Here is a 20,965-nt window from a genome sequence, read left to right as displayed (position 1 = left end):
CGATCATTCCGGAGACGAGGGCCGCGCTTATGGTGGTTACCGCAACGGACCGACTAAATGGTGGGGTTGACTATTTTCTACCATGTCCTTCACCCTCTGTATGCCTCTGGATATCTGACATGTGTCGTGTGACATTCCAATCTTTTCTTTCTCCTGTGCTACCAGCATGTCAAGGGGGCACGTGTATATTTGATCAGAGCACATTGAGATCATCTAATCAAACCCTCTTGCCTCCGTGCCAAACAAACAACATAATGCACCACCTCAGTATCAATGGTATGGTACCTGCCCAAGATCGTCGTTGGTGCGCAATAGCTAGCGAGTGCAAACGCCGAGCGAACCATCAGACCTCGAGGTAGAAATACGACCATTTCCCCGCCTCTAATCACGCTTGTCTCGCACCACACTGACGAGGCATCCATCTGGAAAGGAAATGGTCAAGTTTGTCTGCTGCCTATAAGGCTTGTCGTCCCGGGCCTCGATGGCACGGAACACGTTGAAGAACTTGAAGACGGCGTCGGCGATCTGGGTAAGGGCGAACTGCTGGCCAAGGCAGATCCGGGGATCGGGTCTTTGTGTGGGAATGAGGCCACGGTGCCGCAGCCCAGGGCGCGCCGGCGGCGTTCGAAGCGGTAGCTGTCGACGACGGACAGGCTGGTCTTGAGGGCGACGAAGGCGACGCCGGCGAAGAGGAGGTACGATGCTACCCCTCTAAAGCGTTGTTTCTTCCTGCGTAAGTGCAACGTCGCTGTCGAGTCGAGAGCGACGAGTTGATATACCAGGTCCCTGCTATTGGCCCGACCACGCATATCCTCTCGCCCTGCTGCCGTTTGGCTGCGACGTTGCTGCTTGGGGATGACCGACCCGTGTTACACAGACACACGAGTGTACGACCATCTCTCCCTTTCCGGTTCCCGCCCCATCTTACTGTTGCTCGTTGCTCTCGGACCGGCCTACCCACTTTCCCTTCGCTTGGCCGCGGCCGCCCCGTTGCCAAAAGAGCGAAAGGACACTGCAGCTCCAGCTGCGGACACCGCTGACCACCACCGCGCGGAGCCGCGCAAGCCGTTCCGGCACGGACGAGCGGTTGTACTCGTCATCCAAGGCAAACAGGCTCCCGGCGATCACGCCGATCACGAACAGCACGGTAAGGATGTACGCCCCGGTCTTCTCCGCAGTCGAGACCGAGGAGTACTCCTCCGGCGTCTTGCGGCCGACGTCCGCGCTGCCCGCCCCCGGGTCGCCGACGCTCGTGCCGCCGTTCCGGTCCGTCACGGGCGGCCGCGAGTGCTCGATCGCGTTTGCCAAGACGACCTCCATGGCGGCCATCTGCTGCCCGACCCCTGTGGTGCCGTCCCACCGGCGCGTGTTCCATTTAAGACCGCACATGCGCCCGTTGTCGCCGCCGGTGCAGGTTGCCACGGCGGCGGCAGCGGACGAGGCCAGCAGGGGCTTGACGCGGCGGTTCGTCCAGGGCGCCCACTTGATGGTGGCCGCCATCCAGCGCGAGAGGTACGCCTTGAAGCTCTGCTGGTCGAGGTCGCAGAGGTCTACGGGCTCGCACGCGACCTCGGTCATGATGTCGCCGTTCTCGCCCGTGAAGAAGATGAGGGAGCCGTTCAGCAGGCCGTCGACTCGCTCGCGCCACGTCTCGCGCCGGGCGGCGCTCGCGCTGTGGTTGTAGAGCGCCGCCGCGCCCAGCAGCATCGCGCCGGCGTTGTAGGTCCACTGGTAAGGGGTAATCCTGGAGCAGTTCTCGACGTGAACGCCGTCGTAGATGTGGTATGTTTCCGGGTTAAGGAGCTTCGTGGTCGCCATCCAATCCCAGACCCGGTCGGCCCAGTCCGCGTACGACTGGTTGCCAGTGTACAGAGCGAGACGGGCGGCGATGTTGAAGAAGCAGGCCTGGGAGATGGAGTTCTTATAGTCGTACCCGTTGTTCCAGGGGAAGATCTGCCACCGCAAGCCGCCTCCGCAATCCCGTTCCTCCCATCGAGCGGCCTGAGTGTTGAAGACGGCCTGGGCGAGCGCCAACCATTGCGGTCTGCCGTGCGGCGGATCATCGAAGTTGAGCTCCGCGGCCGACATGACGGCCATGCCCCAGAACCCCTGGTCGTCGTTGCCCTCGGTCATGGTCTGGTTCGGCGGCATGTAATCGTTGTTTGGTCCGGTTTGGAAGAGCAGTCCATCTTGAGCAACGCCGTTCCATCGCGTGTCGCCTGTGTAGTACCTTAGGTAATTATAGTATCATGTCAGCTTCGTTTCATGTCAGGGACGAGTGGTCGAAACACCTCGCCGAGCCATATCTAAGCCCCCTCAACCCCCCCCCCCCCCCCAAACAAAAAATAAGAACAGAAACAGAAAAAAAAAGAGAGAGAGAAAGAGAACCGGGGGGGTTTTCATGTAAGAGAGAACACTGTTTTGGGCTGCACGCACCAGTAGTCAATCAGCGAGCCCATCAGAGTGCCCCCTTCCCACCCTAGTCCAGGTAGAGAGGATTAGCGGAGCCGCCCAGGCCGGTTAAGTCGAAGTTCTAGAATTAAACCTACAATAATACGGTTTTGGTAATAGACCGGGGACACCTCCGGGGCGGTTCCCCGGGTAGAATGACATCATGTCCTCTACCATGGACCTCGCGATCGTGGTCAGGGACTCTACACACAGACGTTCAAGTCAGAGCTGCATCTTTACTTCTGCGATTGAGCGCATTCTCACCTTTCGAGCCTAGGTCAAGTGTGTAGGCTTCGCTGAGCGGTGCAGTAGCCAGCAAACCCTTCGTCAACAGTCCTCGCAAGCAATGCATAGAGTCCCAGCGCCCGAGAGATTGGGAAACCGTAAGCCTGGTACTGGGAGACATTGGTGTGGCCGAAGGATGATGATCGAGGCAGTCGAGTGGCTTTTTGGCATCTTGGTGAGGAGAGAAAAATAGTCTCGGTGCTTCCGTACTTGACCATGGCCGAGGGCACCTGCGTCACATGAATGAATGAGCGATGGTTCGACGCTCAGCTACCTAACAACGCAGACCGGCTCCAGAGGAGCCCTGGCCGCGGTCAAGGACTGTGCGCTGTCGTACGGGCATCTTGAGGGTCTGTTCTTGGTGAATTTGGCCTCGTAGTCCTCGGGCGTCAGCTCCTCACTGCACCTTTCGGCGCATGAAACGCCGTAAGTTGCAGAGAGAGGAGACAGGGCCTGATTCGAAGTCCTTTCGTGTAATATTTGATGGCATGGCCGTATGGGGGAAGCTGCAGAGGGCTGCTTAGTTCTGTGATTACGCATGTGCGCATCCAATGACGGCACGGTGGCTTTTCAATCAATAATCCGTACATTGGCAAGAATATAATTGCTCCTTCCCGTTCAGTCGTGTTGAGGCTCTGCAATTCCTTTCATCGAGTCTTGCAGCTAAACGCTTACCGGATACACGACTTCGTACTATACACTACAAACAACACGATACTACTTGACATATAATACCGTACTCCGTACACAATAATATAATCCGTACTACGGAGTGGTAGTGGGAGAACAGCATTGCACTCTCTACTACCTCCGTATGTAGTGTACACTACACTACGGAGTACTCCGTAAAATACCTAAAATCACCAGGGATATCCGGGGAAGCCCCACTTAAACCCGCAGATCGCTTGCTCTTTGGATCCCCAGGATCCACTTATCCGCTCGCTAGATTAATTACGTAACACCCGCTTTCCGGGAATTTGTTGACGATCCCCTGCCGAGCCTGCCCACCCTTTGGCCGCCTGCTTCGGCCGCCCATCCCCCGGTCTCGCCAACATAAACTCCACAACTCCCTCGAACCACCTCCAACACCCAACAATTGCCCCATGGCTGCTCAAGGAGTTCTGGACCCAACGAAGCCCGGCCAGTACCCGGTCATTCTCAGCGATGCCCTACTGGGCAAACCATCCAAGAACGCATACGTCGGCATCAGATGTGAGTTGTCTACTCGTCACCTGAATGATGCCTTCCTTTGTGGCCGGCCGCCGACGGCTTGTTTCTTTCTCTTGACACGATCATTGATCGGTACTGACTCCCTCATCTGCAGACAATCACCGGCCAGCCCTCTCGTCAGACTCGGCACCAAATACACTGCATCTCAAGAAATCCGCCAAGGACGGCTCCTTCAATCTCGGCTTCGAAGACCAGGGCAACAAATACCAGTACAATGGCGTGCGAACGACTGGCGACGGCAACTATGTCCTCATATTTGACCCCGCTCGCAAAGTATTCGTGTTGCACAAGGTCGAGTCCACCTTCCACATGAACATCACCCGCACGCCGACAGAGACCAATGCCGAGACGCTGCGCCAGCAGTTCCCCCACCTCGAAGTGAAGCCACCCAATATCGCAAAGAAGCCGAGAGGAAAAGGTGCGGAGAAGGCCGGCACAGGCAAGGCGACTACTGCTACCAAGAGCACACCCACAAAGGCCAAGGCGGGCAAAGCTCCAGGCGCCGAGACGCCAAAGCCCAAGGAGGACAGCCAGACCGAGACGGCCAAGGCGGTGGAACTCACGCTTCCCGACCTCACCGCGCAGCCGAAGCAGCCCGAGCGGTCCGCATCCCAGTCCGAACCAGACAAGAAGGCGAAGCGGCCGGCCTTGTCGCCCGTCGAGTCCGAGGAAGAGGAGGACGATGACGACGACGGCGGGCTGACGGTGGAGTACCCAGAAGGCGACCCGGCCGCCTTGCGCGAGTCCAGCCAGTATCTACCCACCTTCCCGGCCTCCGTGACGAGGCGCTTCTCCGAGTTTGCCAAGGAGCGCGAGTCGGAGGAGGACGACGACTTCGACACCAGGTTAGCGGGCGGGCACGAGGTCGAGATGCGCGAGGAGGAAGGGTATGAGGAGGGTGACGAGTACGAAGACGGAGACGAGGAGGAAGAAGAAGAAGGAGAGGAGGAGGAGGAGGAGGGGCAACACGAGATGCCGCCGGCCCGGCAGCCCAGCCCTCCTCGGCCCGTCAGGAGGGAGGATAGTCCCGTTGCTGTCGAGCCGGATCGGTACACGTTTGACGAAGGGGACGACGACGAGGATGCAGTCGGTGACGATGCGCTGGAGGAGGATATCGGAGAGCTCGAAGCGGCGCTGGCGAGGGAGTTTGAGCAGGCGCAGGAGGCCGGTCAGGAGATCGGTCATGACGCTGGTCACGAGAGTGATAGCTCCGTGAGCGTAGAGGAGTAAGGGGGGATGTTTTGTTCTTTTCCATGGTCATCGTTCGGACGTTCGGAGACGGGTTTTTCTCTTCCTTTCCTCATTTCCTTATCTCGGGTCAGGGTCTCCAAGGCGTTACTGGGTTATAGCGCAGGTATCATGATCAGAAGGCACCGGTTAGTGCCAACCCCAGGGTAATATTTTTTTTTTTGGCTTTTTGGAGTGCTGGTTATAGCACTACGAAGAGGCACGGGAATGCCTGTTTTTGGTTCCCTTTTTGTAAAGTCAGGAGAAGAGCTCTATACAGGCGGCCGGCCATTGTTTGGGTATGCCGTCCGAGATATATTCATCGCGTGGGCAAACTCGCGACGAACGGTGTAGTGCGAAGTTTGCCATGCCAGCCTGGCGACTCGCAATGTACTCTTTGTCGATCAGACACCTCCGGGTATGTCGCCTCATCGTGCTTGTACAGAGAAGTTGACTATTATTACTCTACCGGCATTGTTCAGACTCCAGGTCGATGCCCCATCGAAAACCCAAGTAAACGAATCACAACCTGATGCAAGTATCCTCTCTACTCCTAGCCACGACATTGGTGACAGTGACTCTCGAACGCCTTTCGTGTAACCGGCACACTCTTCCTCCGACAAGAACCGCTCAGAAAGCAAGAAGAAGGAAAGAAACTGAAGCACGCACATCTCAAAGCTCAAACCCGTCTTATGCCCCTTGACCAGCCGTACTCCTTCTGTATACAACCCACTTCTCAGTCTCTTCTCCTCAACAGGCTATGGTCCGTCCCTCTTGTACCGCAGGAACGATGATCCCTCCCACATTGGTCAGTCCAACAGCGTGTAGGGGTGGTCCTCGGTGCCATTGCCGTCCTCGGCCGTCCACATCTCGACAAGATCATCGTCACCGTCGTCGTCGCCGTCGCCGTCCACACAGTAAATCCACCGCTTGCGCTTCCTCGTCGTCCGACGCGCCGCCTCGCTGCTGCTGCTGCTGCTGCTGCTGCTGCTGCTGTTGTTGTTGTCGTCGTTGTCGTCCATCAGGCAGACGTACTTGTCCGAGGAGAGGTCGGTCGGCATCCCCGCGCGGGCGTATTCTTCCTTCCGGACGGCGGCGGGGTCGAAGCCGTCCTGGACCAGCAGCCAGTCGACCAGGTGCTCGTACAGGACGCGGACGACCGAAGGGGGGAACGCGTTGCCGATCTGCTTCTTGAGGCGCTTGCCCCGGAACCGGTGCCACACGGGGAACCCCTGCAGGACGGCGTACTCGAGCAGCGTAAAGTCGCGCTCGCCGCTCCAGTGGTGGTTCTGCCCCCCGCTGCAGGTGATGGTCCGCGCCAGCGTCGCCGGGTCCCACCGCTCCCTCGGCCGCGCGAAGCGCTTGCGCCGGTCGTCCGGCCGGTGCAGCGGGTGCCGCCGCAGCGCCGGGGACGACGAGACGGCGGCCAGCGCCGACTCGGGCGTGACCCAGCGCTTGAGCCCCCCCGTGCCGCACTCGTTGTGCGTGTAAGGGGGGAAGGGCGGGAGCGGCTCGCCGGGGGCGGAGCCGATCATGAGGAGCCGCTGTCGCGTCTGCGGGACGCCGTAGCTCGACAGGCGGACGCACCGCCAGCGCAGCGAGTAGCCCAGCCGGACGAAGCCGCGGACCAGGCGGTGCAGGTGGCCCCGGTGGGCCGGCCACAGCAGCCCGAACGTCTCCTCCACCGTGAAGATGCGCGGCCGGTTCCGCTCCACGACCCGCGGGCACGTCAGGAACGCCTCGATGTTGGCCTCGTCGTCCTTGCCGCTGATGGTGTGCGCCGGAGAGAAGACTTGGCAGGGGGGCGACAGGTGCAGCAGGTCGACCTTCTTCCCCCTCGTCTCTTCGGCGTCGCAGTAGTCCGCAACCGACATCGCGTACACCTTCGTCTGCGGGAAGTTGCTCCTGAGCGTCTCGACCGCGTGGTTCCAGTTGTCCACCACAAACTCCAGGTGGACACCTGCGCGCTCGATGCCCCTCGCGGCGCCCCCCGCGCCGGAGAACACGTCTCCGGCGGTGTAGCGCTGTCCGCGCGAGAGACGAGGAGGAGACTCCGGCTCGGACGACTCCAGATCACAGACTGGCTGACTAGGACCGCCGCCGGGTCTGTGGGACCCCCCGGGGACCTTGCCGCCCCGCCATCGGTTGAGGTTGATGCTGTCGGGTATCTTGCAGTCCGGGTCCGCCTCGTCCTCGCCGATCCTGATCAGGGCGTTCTCTAGGGGCTTGTCGCTGCTGCTGCCGAGGTATTGGATCTGGAACCGGAAACGACAGACCAGCGGGGGCTGCTTCTCCGCCCCCCGTCTCTCCGGGCTTCCGTGGCCGGATGGTCCGGCGCTGTGGTGGTCCGGAAACGGCGCGTTTGTGATTCTGAGCTCTCTGGCGCAGAGGATGTTGCTGCCGCTCGTTTTGACCAGCGAATGCTGCTGATCCCAACGGGCGGCACTCGGGTAGTCAAGCACCGAGATCATGGTGACCTCGTCCGGCTGGCGTGGTGGTAGCATGCCGCACAATGTCTCGTTTCTCGAGAAGCCTATGCCGTGGATGTCGACATCCGAGCTTCCTGCAGATTTTCTCCTGATGCACTTGATTCTCACAAACTCGACCTGGACCTTGATGGCCTGAGCCAGCCCGACATGGGCCCTGCGGTCTGGGGTCGCGTCGACGGGCTGCCTTAATTGGACCGTCTTGCCCGGCTCGAGTCGAATACCGTTGGGGAGCCTGTAACTTCTGTACTCCCGTGCCTCGTCCTCCAGGACCATGACTTCTCTGGCCGAGACGACTTCCGGGGCATCGTCCCCGCCGGTCAGGTCGAAAACGTGGGAGACACCCTCCTCGAGAGCGTCTTCGAGCTCAAACCTGTCGTCAACAGACTCCGACGGACTGGAACTCCGTTGAGGATCGTTGTTGCATGCGTCTTGATGTCGGACGATAAAGCAGTCTCTGAGCTCGGCGAGCTTCTGATGTACCTCTTCGTCGAATTGCCCCATTCTGAAGAGGCGACCAGAAAAGGAGAGCTCGTCCTAGGAGCACGGTGTCAAGTCAACAGGAAAATAAAAAAGAAAATAGAATAAAAACATCCAAGTATCAGGACTTGATAAGATTTAGAACCCAGATCATCCGCGAAAATGTCAGTTCTGCGCTAGAACTTGCGAGATAGAGCGCGCATTCTCCTGTCAAAAGAACGGAATGATAGTAAGGATAAAGGCGCCATAAAGCTCTGTGGAACTGGTAGGGTAGAACAACTTCCGAGAAAGCCATTGCTTTGAGGGTCTGAGAAGAATTCATTCAATTTGTTCAAAAAATGGAGCTTGTGCGGATTGTATTTCAAGAATCGTTCTCCCATGGTTAAGCTCAGCGACAATTGTCTCGAATGGATAAAATGACTGCGAGCGGGGACACTTCGTGTAGCGCAGAGAGAAGTCTGGCTAGCAGAGCTCGTTTGGCTATTCAACGCTGCTCTTGCATCTGTATTCTTCGTCATAGCTAGCAGTGTTCGAAACCTTTAGTAGTTGGCACTGGGTGACACTGAGCTCATAGACAGATCTGGGGGACAACAAAGCAAGCTGATAATAGGGGCAATTTAAGCTGTCATTTGGTCATCCAGGAGCACATGTACATGCGAGACTGGTTTTGATTTTCTTTATTTTTCTTAATTTCATCTTTGTTTTCTTAAGTAACACCTTCAATGTTCATATCGGTCCCAATACCACAGCCGTTCATCATGCACTCCTTGCTCGTCCGATGTTCTTCAAACATCGGCTACGGCAACAACAGAGCCCACGAGAACCCATTTACAAGACACAAAAAATGAGTGGTTTATATAGATAAAGAAAACATTCTCTTTAGTTCTTTAAGAAAGAGGTTTGTTACACCATAGCATCTACCCCGATTTTAGACAACAGCGTGCATAAGTTTCGCTAACGACGTTACCACTGACGCGGTATAGCAGGCTTTCGTCGCTAGGAAAGGGCCTAACATATGTCAATAAATCAAAAGAATATGCTTGCTTTATGGTTGTTGCATAGTGAGCTATTGAGCAAGAGGTGAAAGAGTGCGCGCAGGCGACAACTAGGGGATATTCAGGGGCTAATGAAGTTGCGTCAACAAGTGATTGTGGTTGAAGTTCGTTGCGACGACAACCAGGGTTAGGGTTAGACATCGAAACGCTTCGCAGGCCGGAGAGACTGGATCCGTTCCGTGCTGGAGTCAATGAGAGAGGCCCGGAAGCGCCCCACCACCAAGTTTTTACCGCGCAACCAGTTATGTTTCCCTCTTGTTACAGATGTCTCCTACCTCTGAGAGCTGTTTGAGGAAGCAAACAGTCAGCTGCTTGCCAACACCCTCATTACACTGCTTGTTCTTGGATGTCAACAACAGGTAAGCTCTTTGTGCTCATGCATCATTGATGTTTTCTTTTATCATGATGCCCCTTTCAATTCGACAAAACCTTGACTGCTGAGCTCGTCTGTGAGGAGAAGAAATGCTCTGATGTTTTACACTCGTAAAGATGTTTAGCAAATCGGCGACTTCTCTGGGTCCTGGCTAATCATTCAAACCTCTAGGACAACGTTGCCCGCTTTTACCACTGTCATAGTCTTGGTACCTGAGGTAAGGAACTTCATGCGGAACGGCTCGGCCATTTCGATGCTTGCTTCTGCATTGCTGTTACGCAGGCTTGTACGCTATGACAAATGTTTGATAGATTTAACTCTGCTTGGTTCCCATTAAGTTTGCACAATCTCGAACTTTTATTAGGGAGTATCACGATAAAGATACCTTTATGTGCGCAATACTGTGTGCTCGCTTATAGCTAATCCTTGAGACCTCAGAAACACCCTTTGTCCTCCTTTGAGCTGACTCATAGCAACACTCGACGATAGTATCTTATAAGCGACTGTAATGTCCCAGAAGCAACGCTGTGGTATATATATATAAGCTATCTTGACGCTCTCCTCGCAATCTCTATTCCAGGGAAGCAGAACTCTTGCACGGTTAGGCTCTGCATCCAGCCTCCTCAGAAGTGACCTTACACTTCCCGCGAGCATATGACACAGCTTTGATGACGTTGTCTGATCATGCGGTACCTTTCAGCAACGGGAGAGAACCGAGAAAGGCCAAATACATGCAGGCACATGCAGCTTGGCATGTTGGCTTTCTTGCTTCGCTCTCACGTATATCCCTGAGGCTTCCAGAGAGTGATCTTCATGTGGCTCGGGTACTTTCTGGAATGGCAGGTAGGTGGGCGACTTCCGTTTCACTCGCACACTCCTTCCTTATGACAGGCATTCCATCTGTGCTTTGATGCTTACCCCTCTTCAAACGAAGTTTGGCGACTTGGGTCGATGAATTCTTTAATTAGGTACCCTTGAATTTACTGTCAGTACCTCCTCTTCCTTCGCCTTCCCTTCTCACTACACTAAACTCACCTCACCCATCCACTCGACTTCTCTCCCTTAGCAGGCGCCTCAGTTACAGATCTCCTCCCAGTTCCTTACGATATACCAAGAACCGGAAATTCGAGTCCTTCCACGCAATCAGCCTACGGGCACTTCCCTATTCTGTGCTCAGTTTGGAACACATCATTCCACAAAAAAGCCTTGTATTTTCGGAGACTTACAGGTCTGAGCGTGACTAAGCTTTCCGCAAAAAATGCAGACACGCGCGGCCAAAAGGAAGCTTGCCAGTGCAGCCCTAGATGTCGGCGGCAAAAATGGACCTCATGCGGCACCGGCAGAGGCCCCTCAGACTCTGGTAGCCGTTGGAGATTCGGAGTCCACCACCAGACTGGCGGCTTCGAGCCAGGTAACCAAAGGCACCACGAAGTCCAAGCGCGGGGGAAAAAAACAGCCCCAACGGGTCAAAGGCGGCTGGGCCCTACCTCATGGTATGGGTTCTGAAGTCGTCAACGAGGGCGCTTCAGTTCCCCAAAATGTGCTGCTTCCGGAGACTATGGAGTTGCTGCCCGATCTAGAACCATCAAACCACAGCGGCTTCGTTGTGACTGGGCAGCCTGACCCCAACGCCGAGGCACACACGCCCAAACATTCGAGGTACACCCGCCTGAGGGTTCGAATCGCAAAAGCCAGGGCTCAGGTGAGGTTGGAAGAGGCCAACGGCCGTCTCGTCAATCAGGAGGGTGAACGTCCTCGAAAGCGGGTGCGAGTTACACCGCCGATTGGCAGAACAGAATCCGACATCCGATATCTTCGTGAAGGGGAGCTGAAGTCCAACTCGGTGAAGATCGAGGACAGAGCATCACTGATACAACCCATACCTAAGGTTCTGATTATAAGGGGCATCACAATCAAGGACAACGTCGTTACTCGAACCTCGGGCAAAATCATCGTGGATGCTAGCCAACTCCTGGACCCTAACCTGAGACGCATCGTCAAGAGAGGCAAGGACAACCCATACGGCTTGACACCTGGGTTCACGCCATACCCGTACAGAAGGGTTCCAACACCTGAAGATTGCGAAGAAGTGCACGCAATTCTGACACAATTGCATGGCGAAGTAAAGCAGCCAGAGAAGATCCCCGCAGCTTCTTTAGAAGTCGCCGGCTGCGGCGAGGTTCCTTGCGTTCTCGACGCCCTTTTGAGGACGTTAATTAGCGGGAATACTCTCATGTCCCTTGCAGACGCAGCCATAAAGAACCTGGCCGACCACTATGGACTCCGTCAGGAAGGCACTGGTGCAGGAAGCATCGACTGGAACAAGATCCGGTTGTCATCGCACCAAGAGCTTGCACAGGTCATCAAGGTCGCCGGAAATGGGCCCATGAAAAGCAAGCATATAAAGCAGATCCTTGACATCGTATTCGACGAGAATGTTCAGCGGGCCATGATGCAAGATCCAGCCCCAGAAGCAGGGAAGAAGGCTCAAGACCTGCTCTCTCTCGACTACATGCACGGCATGACCAAGGACGAAGCCATGGCCAAGTTTGTGAGCTATCCGGGAGTCGGAATCAAAACAGCGGCTTGCGTCACATTGTTCTGTCTTCGACTGCCATGCTTCGCCGTGGACACACATGTTCACAAGTTCTGCCGCTGGCTGGGTTGGGTACCGGAGAATGCCGACCCTGACAACTGTTTTCGGCACGGCGATTTCATGGTTCCTGACCACCTCAAGTACGGGCTGCATCAACTGTTCATTAGGCACGGCCAGGTGTGCTTCAAATGCAGAAAGGCCACCAAGCCCGGGACAAGAGACTGGAACGAGGCCCCGGACTGTCCGCTGGAGCACCTGCTCGACCGGAGCAAAGATGAAGCGGGTGCAAAAGCTAAACAGATCAAGAAGATGAAGGGAGTCAAGGAAGAAGCTAGTTCTGAAACGGAAGACGCGGACATTGAAGAGGAGGTCGAGGGGGAATAGGGAGACATATGCTGGGGAGAGAGGGCGGGCACCAAGCAGATCCTGATGGCACCAGGAAACGTGTGTGTGTGTGGATCTGGCACAATGTCGGAAAGAATTTCGCCCGGGAGGCTTTGCAAGCATTTAGCACCAAGCGCAGATTTGATTTGTAGCTAGAGATGATGCTTGACCGGAACTGTACAGGTTTCGAGCCACTATTCTTCGAGGTCTCGTGGGGGTTAGCTATTTTAGTACTAAAAGGGCGATGCAACCTGCAAGCACTTTGAGACGCTGTGGTTCAAATCGGACTCAGGTAGATGGATTCCGAAAGCATGACGTACGGTCCCTTTTTTTGCGAGTTCTTATATCGTCTTCAGCGGCATTGCTATGGTGGCATCCGACGGCTCCTGGAACCGCGGCCTAGGCTTAATCAGAGGTGTAAGGAATTGTATCCTTCGAATAGCGCGTCCGAACATCACCAGTTGTCGTCCCACCGCACTGGAGAGATAAGATAATGGGGTGCACGGGCCTACAGTCGCTGAGCTCTGCCCTACGGAGTCACGGTGTACTCCGTACGAATTACAGGGAATCAACGCGTCAGGCCGCTTAATCTTTCGCGACTGCGCGCCAAGCCGCTTTTGCCCGCCTTCCAACCTCGAACCTGTGCGCTCTTGGATGGGCGACGGTCCGCACCGGAAAGATACTACCTACTTGGTGGGCATTGGGGGAACCTGCCGTATCCGGGCTTCTCTGGGTCCTTTTTTTCTTTCATCGTCTTCGATCGTGCTGGCCGCTCTCTTTGCCTGTTTGGGGCTTTTCAAAGCTTGAATTCTGCTGTTTCCTCTTCAGACGAACCCGCCCTTCAGCCCTAATTATTCCGCAAGCTCTTTGCATTGCATCCTCAGAATAACGGAGGGTCTCCGAAGGATGGTCTGGTCCTTTACTAAGGTCCCTATTCTCGAGTTTTCTCCTCCACTTTCACCCGAAGCAAGTCACTCTCGCTCCTCATTTTTGTGGTTGCCATGGAGTCGAGCGCTCTTCTCCAGTCGGCCGTTGCGTGGCACCGTGACTTCGAGGACCGACCACCCGACGCTCACCTCTGCTGCCCCAAGGTGAACCACGATGACTTTGCCAATTACGATGAGCCAGACGTTCCCGATGAAGACGGATTATCGGTCGAGGAGAAGAAACGCCGAATCGAGGAATACGAGGCCCGGTTCCAGAACGTCTACAACCTCAGCATCATGATGGGCCTCGGGAGGGAGGTGGCCGGGGAATGGCTGGATAACTGGACACAGGCCGTGGACGAATGTCTCAGAGGATGCGATTCGTGTGTTAAGAATTGGCATCGCAATCGTGACCCCTACCTCAACGGCCTGTAAGGACCCTATTGCTCCTCTGTGCCTTGGCCGGAACGGAAACTGATCCTTGCTGTCTCCCACACAGGCACCTCGCTCCGGAGAAGGTCGATTATATGCGGAAGATGCTCAGTGACTTTGACAAGCAACGCATAGACAAGGGCCTTCGGAAAGCGAGGCAACTCCTCGAGGTCCACGGCCCTATGTCGTCAGCTAAACTGGCCGACCTTGACATGTCGGCTGTCTTGGCTCTCTTCGAGGCTCTTTGCAGCATCGACTATCTTAGCCGCCCCGAGGGCCTCGATGACTTCAACTACGTTTTCGAGAAGACGCAACAAAAAAAGCCACTGCGAATGCAAGGGGGCCTCATCCCCTCCATGACCTATTTTCTTTTCGACGAATCCTCGGATTCCTATAGGCAAAAGTTCGCAGAATGCGCTTGGGAAAAGCGGCCACCTGGTTCTCTCACGGACCAGGAGTGGGACTGGGCCATCTGCCCGTATTTGTCCTCCGCGATATTGAAGGTATCCCTGTCCAGAGGAATGCCCAGTCCGGACAGGATATGCAAGTTTTGGCGAGCCTTCTCCTTCGTCCTTCAGTCCTTGAGCGAGAAGCAAATCATCAATTCCCTTCGGGCAATGGAGGTGACGCCGAGCGTCTACTTTCTCGCCCTCGAACACCTGGTTACCGACTCTGAGGAGGCCCTGGCCGTGGTTCTCAAGGCTCTTCGCGCACTCATGGAAAAATCCGCAACCGCGTTTTGGGGTGCTTTTGATCAGGTCCCTCCCAACCAGTTCATTGAGGAGATCTTTAAAAGCCCGGCCTTTCGCCGCTTCTTGAACAAATCCCTGACTCCGGACATGATGGTCACCGAAGAGGATGGTCAAATGCCGGCTTTGGCCGCTTGGATGAAGGCATATATTCGCTCTTTGCCCTCCATGCACCGCTCGGATGTGTGCGAATCGCTTCTGCGACATCTTTTCGACACCTTCCGCCGCGATCCCACCGCCGACCGACCCACTCAAACGACCTGCACTCTAGCAGGATTGGTTGCCCTCAACGAGTCGCTCTGTGGCTACCTGTATCAAAAGGACCCATTCGACACGGGCACTGCGCTCATCATGGTCAACCAGTTACTCAACCGAGTGGTACAGTACAGTGATGTGATCATCACAGCCGCCGGTCTCAAACCTGGAGACACTCTCAATATCGGCATTTCTCAAGCCGCCACGGGCATTATCCACTCTGCGCTTGCACTTGACTCCAGGGCGACCGAGATCGAGTGTAGGGCTTTGATCGAAGGAAAACCGGTCCAAGATGCCGTCAACCGGGACTCGGGAGCACTCTGGGAGTCCTTCTTAGAGATGCTCTGGTATGGACAGCCCGGGCACCTCGAGCTAGCGAAGGCCATGCTCATGGCGACCTTGCCCTTGAGAAACATTGAATGCTTCATCCCCAAGCGCAAAGAGCAACTCAAGCCGAGCCAGCAAAGATTCAATCAGAGGTATCAGCAGCAGACAGCCGCGATAGGGAGGATGCTCGGCCGCCTGTCCGATTTCAAGCAGGCCGACCTGGACAAGCTTTGCTCAGAGCCGCAGAGGTCGGCCATCCGTCCCATAATGTCGTCGCTGATCCACGGCGAAGATACCATCCGCGAAGCTGGGTTTGAACTGCTAAAGGCCATTACGGATGAGAGCCTTCCATCGGAGGCAGTGGGCAAGATGCTAGATAATTATTTCACCTCCTTCTTGAATGCCTTCTCGGAGGCAGCAAACAGTCTCACCGCCAAGAGGGATCTTAGTAGCCCCTGGAGCCATATGCTGCCGACCCTGAAGTGCAGCGAGTTTGTCCTGAACGGCCTCTGTGACCCTTCTTCGGGTCAGCTGAGGCGTAAGGTGCTCACGAACGAGGAGCGCGTTGCTGTCAAGCGGTGGTGGGAGTGCGTGTGGCGTATCGTGGACCATTCATTCGGGATGATGAGGATGTGGCACGAAAAGGTCGACAAGAAGATAATGGAGGACTTCTGTCGAGACGTCATGGAACTGGGCAACAAGCTGTTCGCCCAAGACGGAGTCATGGCTTCAGCTTTGAGCCAACATAGCGTCGACGATATCGCAAGAACCAACGGAGATGCGACAGCAGAGGCGATGAGGGGGGTTCTAGAGCCGCCTCTGCGAGCTTCGCTTTCCCTAACCGACATGCTGCAGCTCAGGGATAAGTACCTGATCATGGGCATTATCGAGATGATCAAGAAGCTCCTTGCAAGATTGAACCAGAACGGCATGGTTCTCCCCAACAGAACTATAATGCACCTCGACAGCATGCTCAAAAAGAGGAAGCTTAATGATGGAAGGATAGATTATGCTCAGAAAACGAATCTGACCAACGAGCAGAAGATTGAGCTGCTCAAGGCGCTTGGGGAGGATGCAGTGATTGAAGAACAGTTTATGGGCACCAAATCCGGAGAGAAGGAAGCCAACGAGCGGTCGATGAAGCAAAGCAAGATTGATTTCTCCAAGATGGGCTTGAGCCTATCATCCGGGAATGTCAAAGATCAACTTGCCGCCATAACCCCCAACTTTGAGAGACGCGGTTCGGCGTTGATGGCAAAACTGAAAGAGGAGGTTCCGAAGCCTAAGCAGCCAACCAAACTAGATCAGAAGGCTATCTTGGCCAACCAGCAATCCATCAAAGAAGCTAGGGCTAGGGAGAAGGCGGAGAAGGCAAAGCGAGATGCCGAGGCCATCGCCAGAGCGAAGGCTTTGCGAGCTCCGCCCAAGACTGTCCCCGGAGAAGGCTCCGGTCTCCAGGGTATCGCCGCTGTCCGGGGCAAGGATCACGCGCCGGTCGTCAAGGACGAGATCATGGTTGGTTCGTCCTCGGAAGAGGAAGACGACTCCGAGGACGAAGAGATTGCTCTCAAAGCGAAGGCCGGGAACAAGAATCTTGGCGAGGCAGAACGCCGCCGGATGCTCATGCTGGCCGAAAAGAGGGGTCCTGTGAAGAAGGTCAAGCTTCAGAGGTCTGCCAAGGACATGCGGGCGCGCTTGATTCCGCCCATGGACGTCCTACACCAGGCAATTCTGGAGTGGGACATTTTCCACGAGGGCAATGACCCTCCCAACGGTTACCGGTGCGACCGCGTCTCCGACACCTACCCGGACCCTATTAGTTACAAGCAAACCTTCTTTCCCCTGCTCATCAACGAGGCCTGGCGTTCATTTGTCACTGCCAAGGACGAGGCCACGTCCAAACCGTTTGGCATCAAGGTGCTCAGCCGCATGACGGTCGACAAGTTTATGGAGGTTACTGCCTCCGTGCCCGCACAAGTCAGTAAGGACAGGGGTCTATCTGAGGGAGACATTGTTATTATCTCGCAAGGGCATGATCCGCTCAATCAGCCGCAAGAGCTGCACTGTCTCTCACGTATCTGGAAGACAACCTACAAAAAGGATACCGTTGAAGTCGTCTACCGTCTGAACGCCAAAGGAAACCAGATCTTGCCCGCCCTCCTTCCTGGTTCTGAGTTCAACGTCGTCAAGATCACAAACATGACGACCATCGAACGCGAGTACGCCGCGTTGGAGAGCCTACAGTACTACGACCTCATGGACGAAGTCCTGAAAGCGCAGCCGTCGCCGATGCTGACCTTTGGCGACGAGGCGGTCAGGGGGGTCATGGAGAACTACCAACTTAATCCTGGCCAAGCGCGTGCGATCCTGAATGCCAAAGAGAACGACGGGTTTACATTGATTCAGGGGCCGCCGGGAACCGGCAAGACCAAAACCATTGTTGCTATGGTTGGCTGCCTCCTGACGGGGGTCCTGAAATCGTCTTCAAATGCGGTGCCCCTCTCTAGGCCTGGTGCCGCGTCCGCTAATCAAGCGCCTTCGAAGAAGCTGCTCGTCTGCGCTCCCAGCAATGCTGCGGTGGACGAATTGGTGCTGCGTTTGAAAGCTGGTGTCAAAACGATGAACGGGACGTTTCATAAGATCGAGGTCTTGCGTCTGGGTCGCAGCGACGCGATTAACGCTGCGGTCAAAGATGTGACACTTGACGAGCTCGTCAAGGCCCGGTTGGACAGCGAAATCAATAACAGCGGCCCCAGCGACCGCGAGAAACTGCACCAGGAGGCCGGCCAGCTCAAAGAGAAGATCGCCGAGCTGCGGCCTCAGCTCGAGGCAGCTCGGGCAAGCGATAACCGCGCGTTCACCATGAAGTTGCAGCGCGAGTTCGACGAGCTGAAACGACGTCAGGCCCATATCGGCGCCCAGATTGACGCCAACAAGAATGACGGAAACACGTTTGCGCGCGAGGTCGAGATCAAGCGCCGACAAATCCAGCAAGAGATTCTCGACAAGGCCCAGGTTCTTTGCGCCACCCTGAGCGGCAGCGGTCACGAGATGTTCAAGAATCTCAATGTCGAGTTTGAGACAGTCATCATTGATGAGGCGGCGCAGTGCGTGGAGCTGAGTGCCCTCATCCCGCTCAAATACGGCTGTTCCAAGTGCATCCTGGTCGGTGATCCGAAGCAGCTGCCCCCGACAGTGCTCTCGCAATCTGCTGCGAGGTACGGTTACGACCAGAGTTTGTTTGTGCGGATGCAGAAGAATCATGCCAAGGACGTCCACCTGCTCGACATGCAATACCGCATGCACCCAGAAATCAGTAGGTTTCCAAGCCAAGAATTTTACGAGGGCCTGTTACAAGACGGCGCCGATATGGGACGGCTCCGTCTGCAACCCTGGCATGAGAGCGAACTTCTTGGGCCTTACCGATTCTTCGATGTTAAGGGCTCGCAGTCACGCGGCCCCAAGAATCAGTCGCTGGTGAACGAGGAGGAGCTCAAGGTTGCCATGCAGCTTTACCGTCGTTTCCGTACCGACTACGGCAAAGTTGAGCTGAAGGGCAAGATTGGCATCATTACTCCCTATAAGGCCCAGTTGCTCCGACTCCGGCAGCGGTTCACGGAGAAATATGGCGAAGGGATTACCGAGGAGATCGAGTTCAACACCACGGACGCGTTCCAGGGTCGCGAGTGCGAAATCATCATCTTCTCCTGTGTCCGAGCCAGTCCGACAGGCGGCATCGGTTTCATGACGGATATTCGCCGTATGAACGTCGGCCTGACCCGCGCCAAGTCGTCTCTATGGATCTTGGGTGACTCTCGTGCGCTGGTGCAAGGCGAGTTTTGGAGCAAACTCATCGAGGATGCGAAGCGGCGCGACCGCTACACCAGCGGTAACATCTTGGCGCTACTCGACCGACCGGGCAAAAAGGTACCGCTACCAACATTTGCTGGGTCAGTCTCTGAACAGCCCCGGCTCCAGGATGGCATGGCATTGGACGATGTCGCCATGACAGACGCGCCAGAGACTCCGCCGCAGAGACCTTCGGGGAGCAGTACTCCGGCGCCGCTGGGCCCCGGGCCAGCAAAGCCGCAGGTCCAGGAAGAACCCCAGGCTCCTCCAACACTACCATATCGTGGTGCAGGCATCGGTGGCCTCAATGAGAAGGGAGAGGTCACGTCAATGCTGCCGAGGGGCGGAGACGCCCCCGTCATCCAGTCGACCACCGGGTCAGCGGGGAAGAAGCGGGCGCGGGAGGAAAACGATGACGGCCGTCCGAGCACGAAGAAGGTATGAAACGGTAATGGCGTTCACCAAGCCTGGTTTTCGAAACTAACATTAGCCACCTTTCAGATGAATCCCAGCTCAGACCAAGGCCCTGTGAAGATTCCGACAGGCCCGAGTAGGCAGAAACAACCGAAACCTCCAGTTGATCCTTCAGCAATGGAAGTGCTGGGTTTGGTTCCGCCGGAGCGGCCACCTGCTCAGCCATCGCGACCCGCTCAACCGCAAGTCAGGCTGCCCGCTGGCCCTCGGCCGCCCAATCCAGGTTCTAATGCGCCAAAGGTGAGTGGCAATCGGTCCCAGTGATGCGCGAGCAGTGACCAATACGTTTATGCAGGGCCCACCAAAGAAGCCGGGTGCAGACCCGTTCATCAGACGAAAGCCAGGCAAACGTTGACGACGGTAGTTGTACCGCCAATCTTCGGTAGCTTTGAACTTCTTTTTTTTCCTTCTATTCTTTTCTTTGTTTTATTTCTAGGTCGACCACCAGGTTTCCTACGCGGGCTGTTTTTCCTCTTTTGGAGCCATGCATAGCATAGATATTGGTTGCGGCGTACGCAGGACGGTCATGAGGACTTGGTCTCATTCTAGCGCAAAAAAAAGGTGGATGATGGTAGACGGGGGTTTAGGGTCTTGGATCAAGACCCAATGGTAGGGCAACCGAGTTTGAACACTGGGTCTGGCCGCAAGAATAGGAGGAGCCGCGGTGGCCATCTCGCGGGCTTTCATCCTCGCCAGCAACCCAGGACACTCAAAACAAGTCATCGTCAGTACCCAGTAGGCCGGTCAGGCGGCTGCTGCTGGATAGCGGGCATTCCGTCTGCTTCCCTGTCCGAGGGGTGGGGGTGGCTCAGAGTAAGAGGACGCGCCAGTAGGACCTGTGGCGACTTCGAGAAGTAGGAGTAATATCTCCCCATCAAAGCCTCGTAAAAAAAGCGCCGGATGGAATCCCGTCCATCCACCGGACTGGCAATACCGGGTACAGGGCCCTCTCCAAGCCACAAACCGTCCATGGGTTGGTTCCACAGAAGCAGGACTTGTGCACGTATTCATTCCCCTTGCCCTCGCGAGCAGTTGTTGATCTGCCGGCTGAAGAAGCTGGTGGTTGGCTAGGGATTGATCAGTTACCGTTTTGAAGGGGCAGTATATCCCGTAGAAGGACTGAGTTCCGAGCCTGGACAGGCATTGAGAGCGGACAGGTCGGTTCAGCTTCATCTCTGCAATGGCCAGTGGGATATCGACCGTCAAGTCCCTCCAAATATCTACTGATTTGATCAAGCTTTACCCTCAACTCTCACTGGGGCACAATGTGCACGTGTGAGTGTCTGCGCAGGACGGAGATGGCAAGATGACGCTGAACCTTTTGACGGACTGTGTTTCCATGATGACGACTCGAGACTTCTCTCCCTGACATCAGACATCACGGCG

The 20,965-nt window shown here is 55.8% G+C and overlaps 5 protein-coding genes across 5 annotated transcripts; 3 read left to right on the top strand and 2 right to left on the bottom strand.

The window, feature by feature from the left end:
• Positions 1 to 673: 673 nt before the first annotated feature.
• On the bottom strand, positions 674 to 2,995 carry MYCTH_2298086 (glycoside hydrolase family 76 protein). The gene is made up of 4 exons (XM_003660101.1): positions 2,716 to 2,995; positions 2,550 to 2,654; positions 2,437 to 2,479; positions 674 to 2,230 (listed from the first exon to the last, which is right to left on the bottom strand). Exons 1-4 carry the CDS (start codon positions 2,801 to 2,803, stop codon positions 925 to 927), a joined length of 1,542 nt encoding a protein of 513 aa, XP_003660149.1. The 5' UTR covers positions 2,804 to 2,995; the 3' UTR covers positions 674 to 924.
• A 780-nt stretch (positions 2,996 to 3,775) lies between these two features.
• MYCTH_2298084 (uncharacterized protein) lies at positions 3,776 to 5,324 on the top strand. Its single transcript, XM_003660100.1, has 2 exons — positions 3,776 to 3,948; positions 4,061 to 5,324. The coding sequence occupies exons 1-2, from the start codon at positions 3,840 to 3,842 to the stop codon at positions 5,194 to 5,196; spliced, it is 1,245 nt and encodes a 414-aa protein (XP_003660148.1). The 5' UTR covers positions 3,776 to 3,839; the 3' UTR covers positions 5,197 to 5,324.
• Positions 5,325 to 6,173: 849 nt separating this feature from the next.
• MYCTH_2048131 (uncharacterized protein) lies at positions 6,174 to 8,084 on the bottom strand (the record flags this gene model as incomplete). Its single annotated transcript, XM_003660099.1, has 1 exon — positions 6,174 to 8,084. A coding segment is annotated over one exon (1,911 nt), but the record flags the coding sequence as incomplete, so codon positions are not given.
• A 2,405-nt stretch (positions 8,085 to 10,489) lies between these two features.
• Positions 10,490 to 12,738, top strand: MYCTH_2298082 (uncharacterized protein). Its single transcript, XM_003660098.1, has 2 exons — positions 10,490 to 10,572; positions 10,657 to 12,738. Exon 2 carries the CDS (start codon positions 10,846 to 10,848, stop codon positions 12,565 to 12,567), a length of 1,722 nt encoding a protein of 573 aa, XP_003660146.1. The 5' UTR covers positions 10,490 to 10,572; positions 10,657 to 10,845; the 3' UTR covers positions 12,568 to 12,738.
• Positions 12,739 to 13,224: 486 nt separating this feature from the next.
• Positions 13,225 to 20,060, top strand: MYCTH_2298080 (uncharacterized protein). The gene is made up of 4 exons (XM_003660097.1): positions 13,225 to 13,924; positions 13,993 to 19,543; positions 19,607 to 19,819; positions 19,875 to 20,060. The coding sequence occupies exons 1-4, from the start codon at positions 13,569 to 13,571 to the stop codon at positions 19,932 to 19,934; spliced, it is 6,180 nt and encodes a 2,059-aa protein (XP_003660145.1). The 5' UTR covers positions 13,225 to 13,568; the 3' UTR covers positions 19,935 to 20,060.
• Positions 20,061 to 20,965: the final 905 nt, after the last annotated feature.

Source organism: Thermothelomyces thermophilus, chromosome 1, assembly GCF_000226095.1.
Source record: "Thermothelomyces thermophilus ATCC 42464 chromosome 1, complete sequence".
Classification (NCBI taxonomy): domain Eukaryota; kingdom Fungi; phylum Ascomycota; class Sordariomycetes; order Sordariales; family Chaetomiaceae; genus Thermothelomyces; species Thermothelomyces thermophilus.
This window is presented reverse-complemented; position numbering and strand designations above follow the sequence as displayed.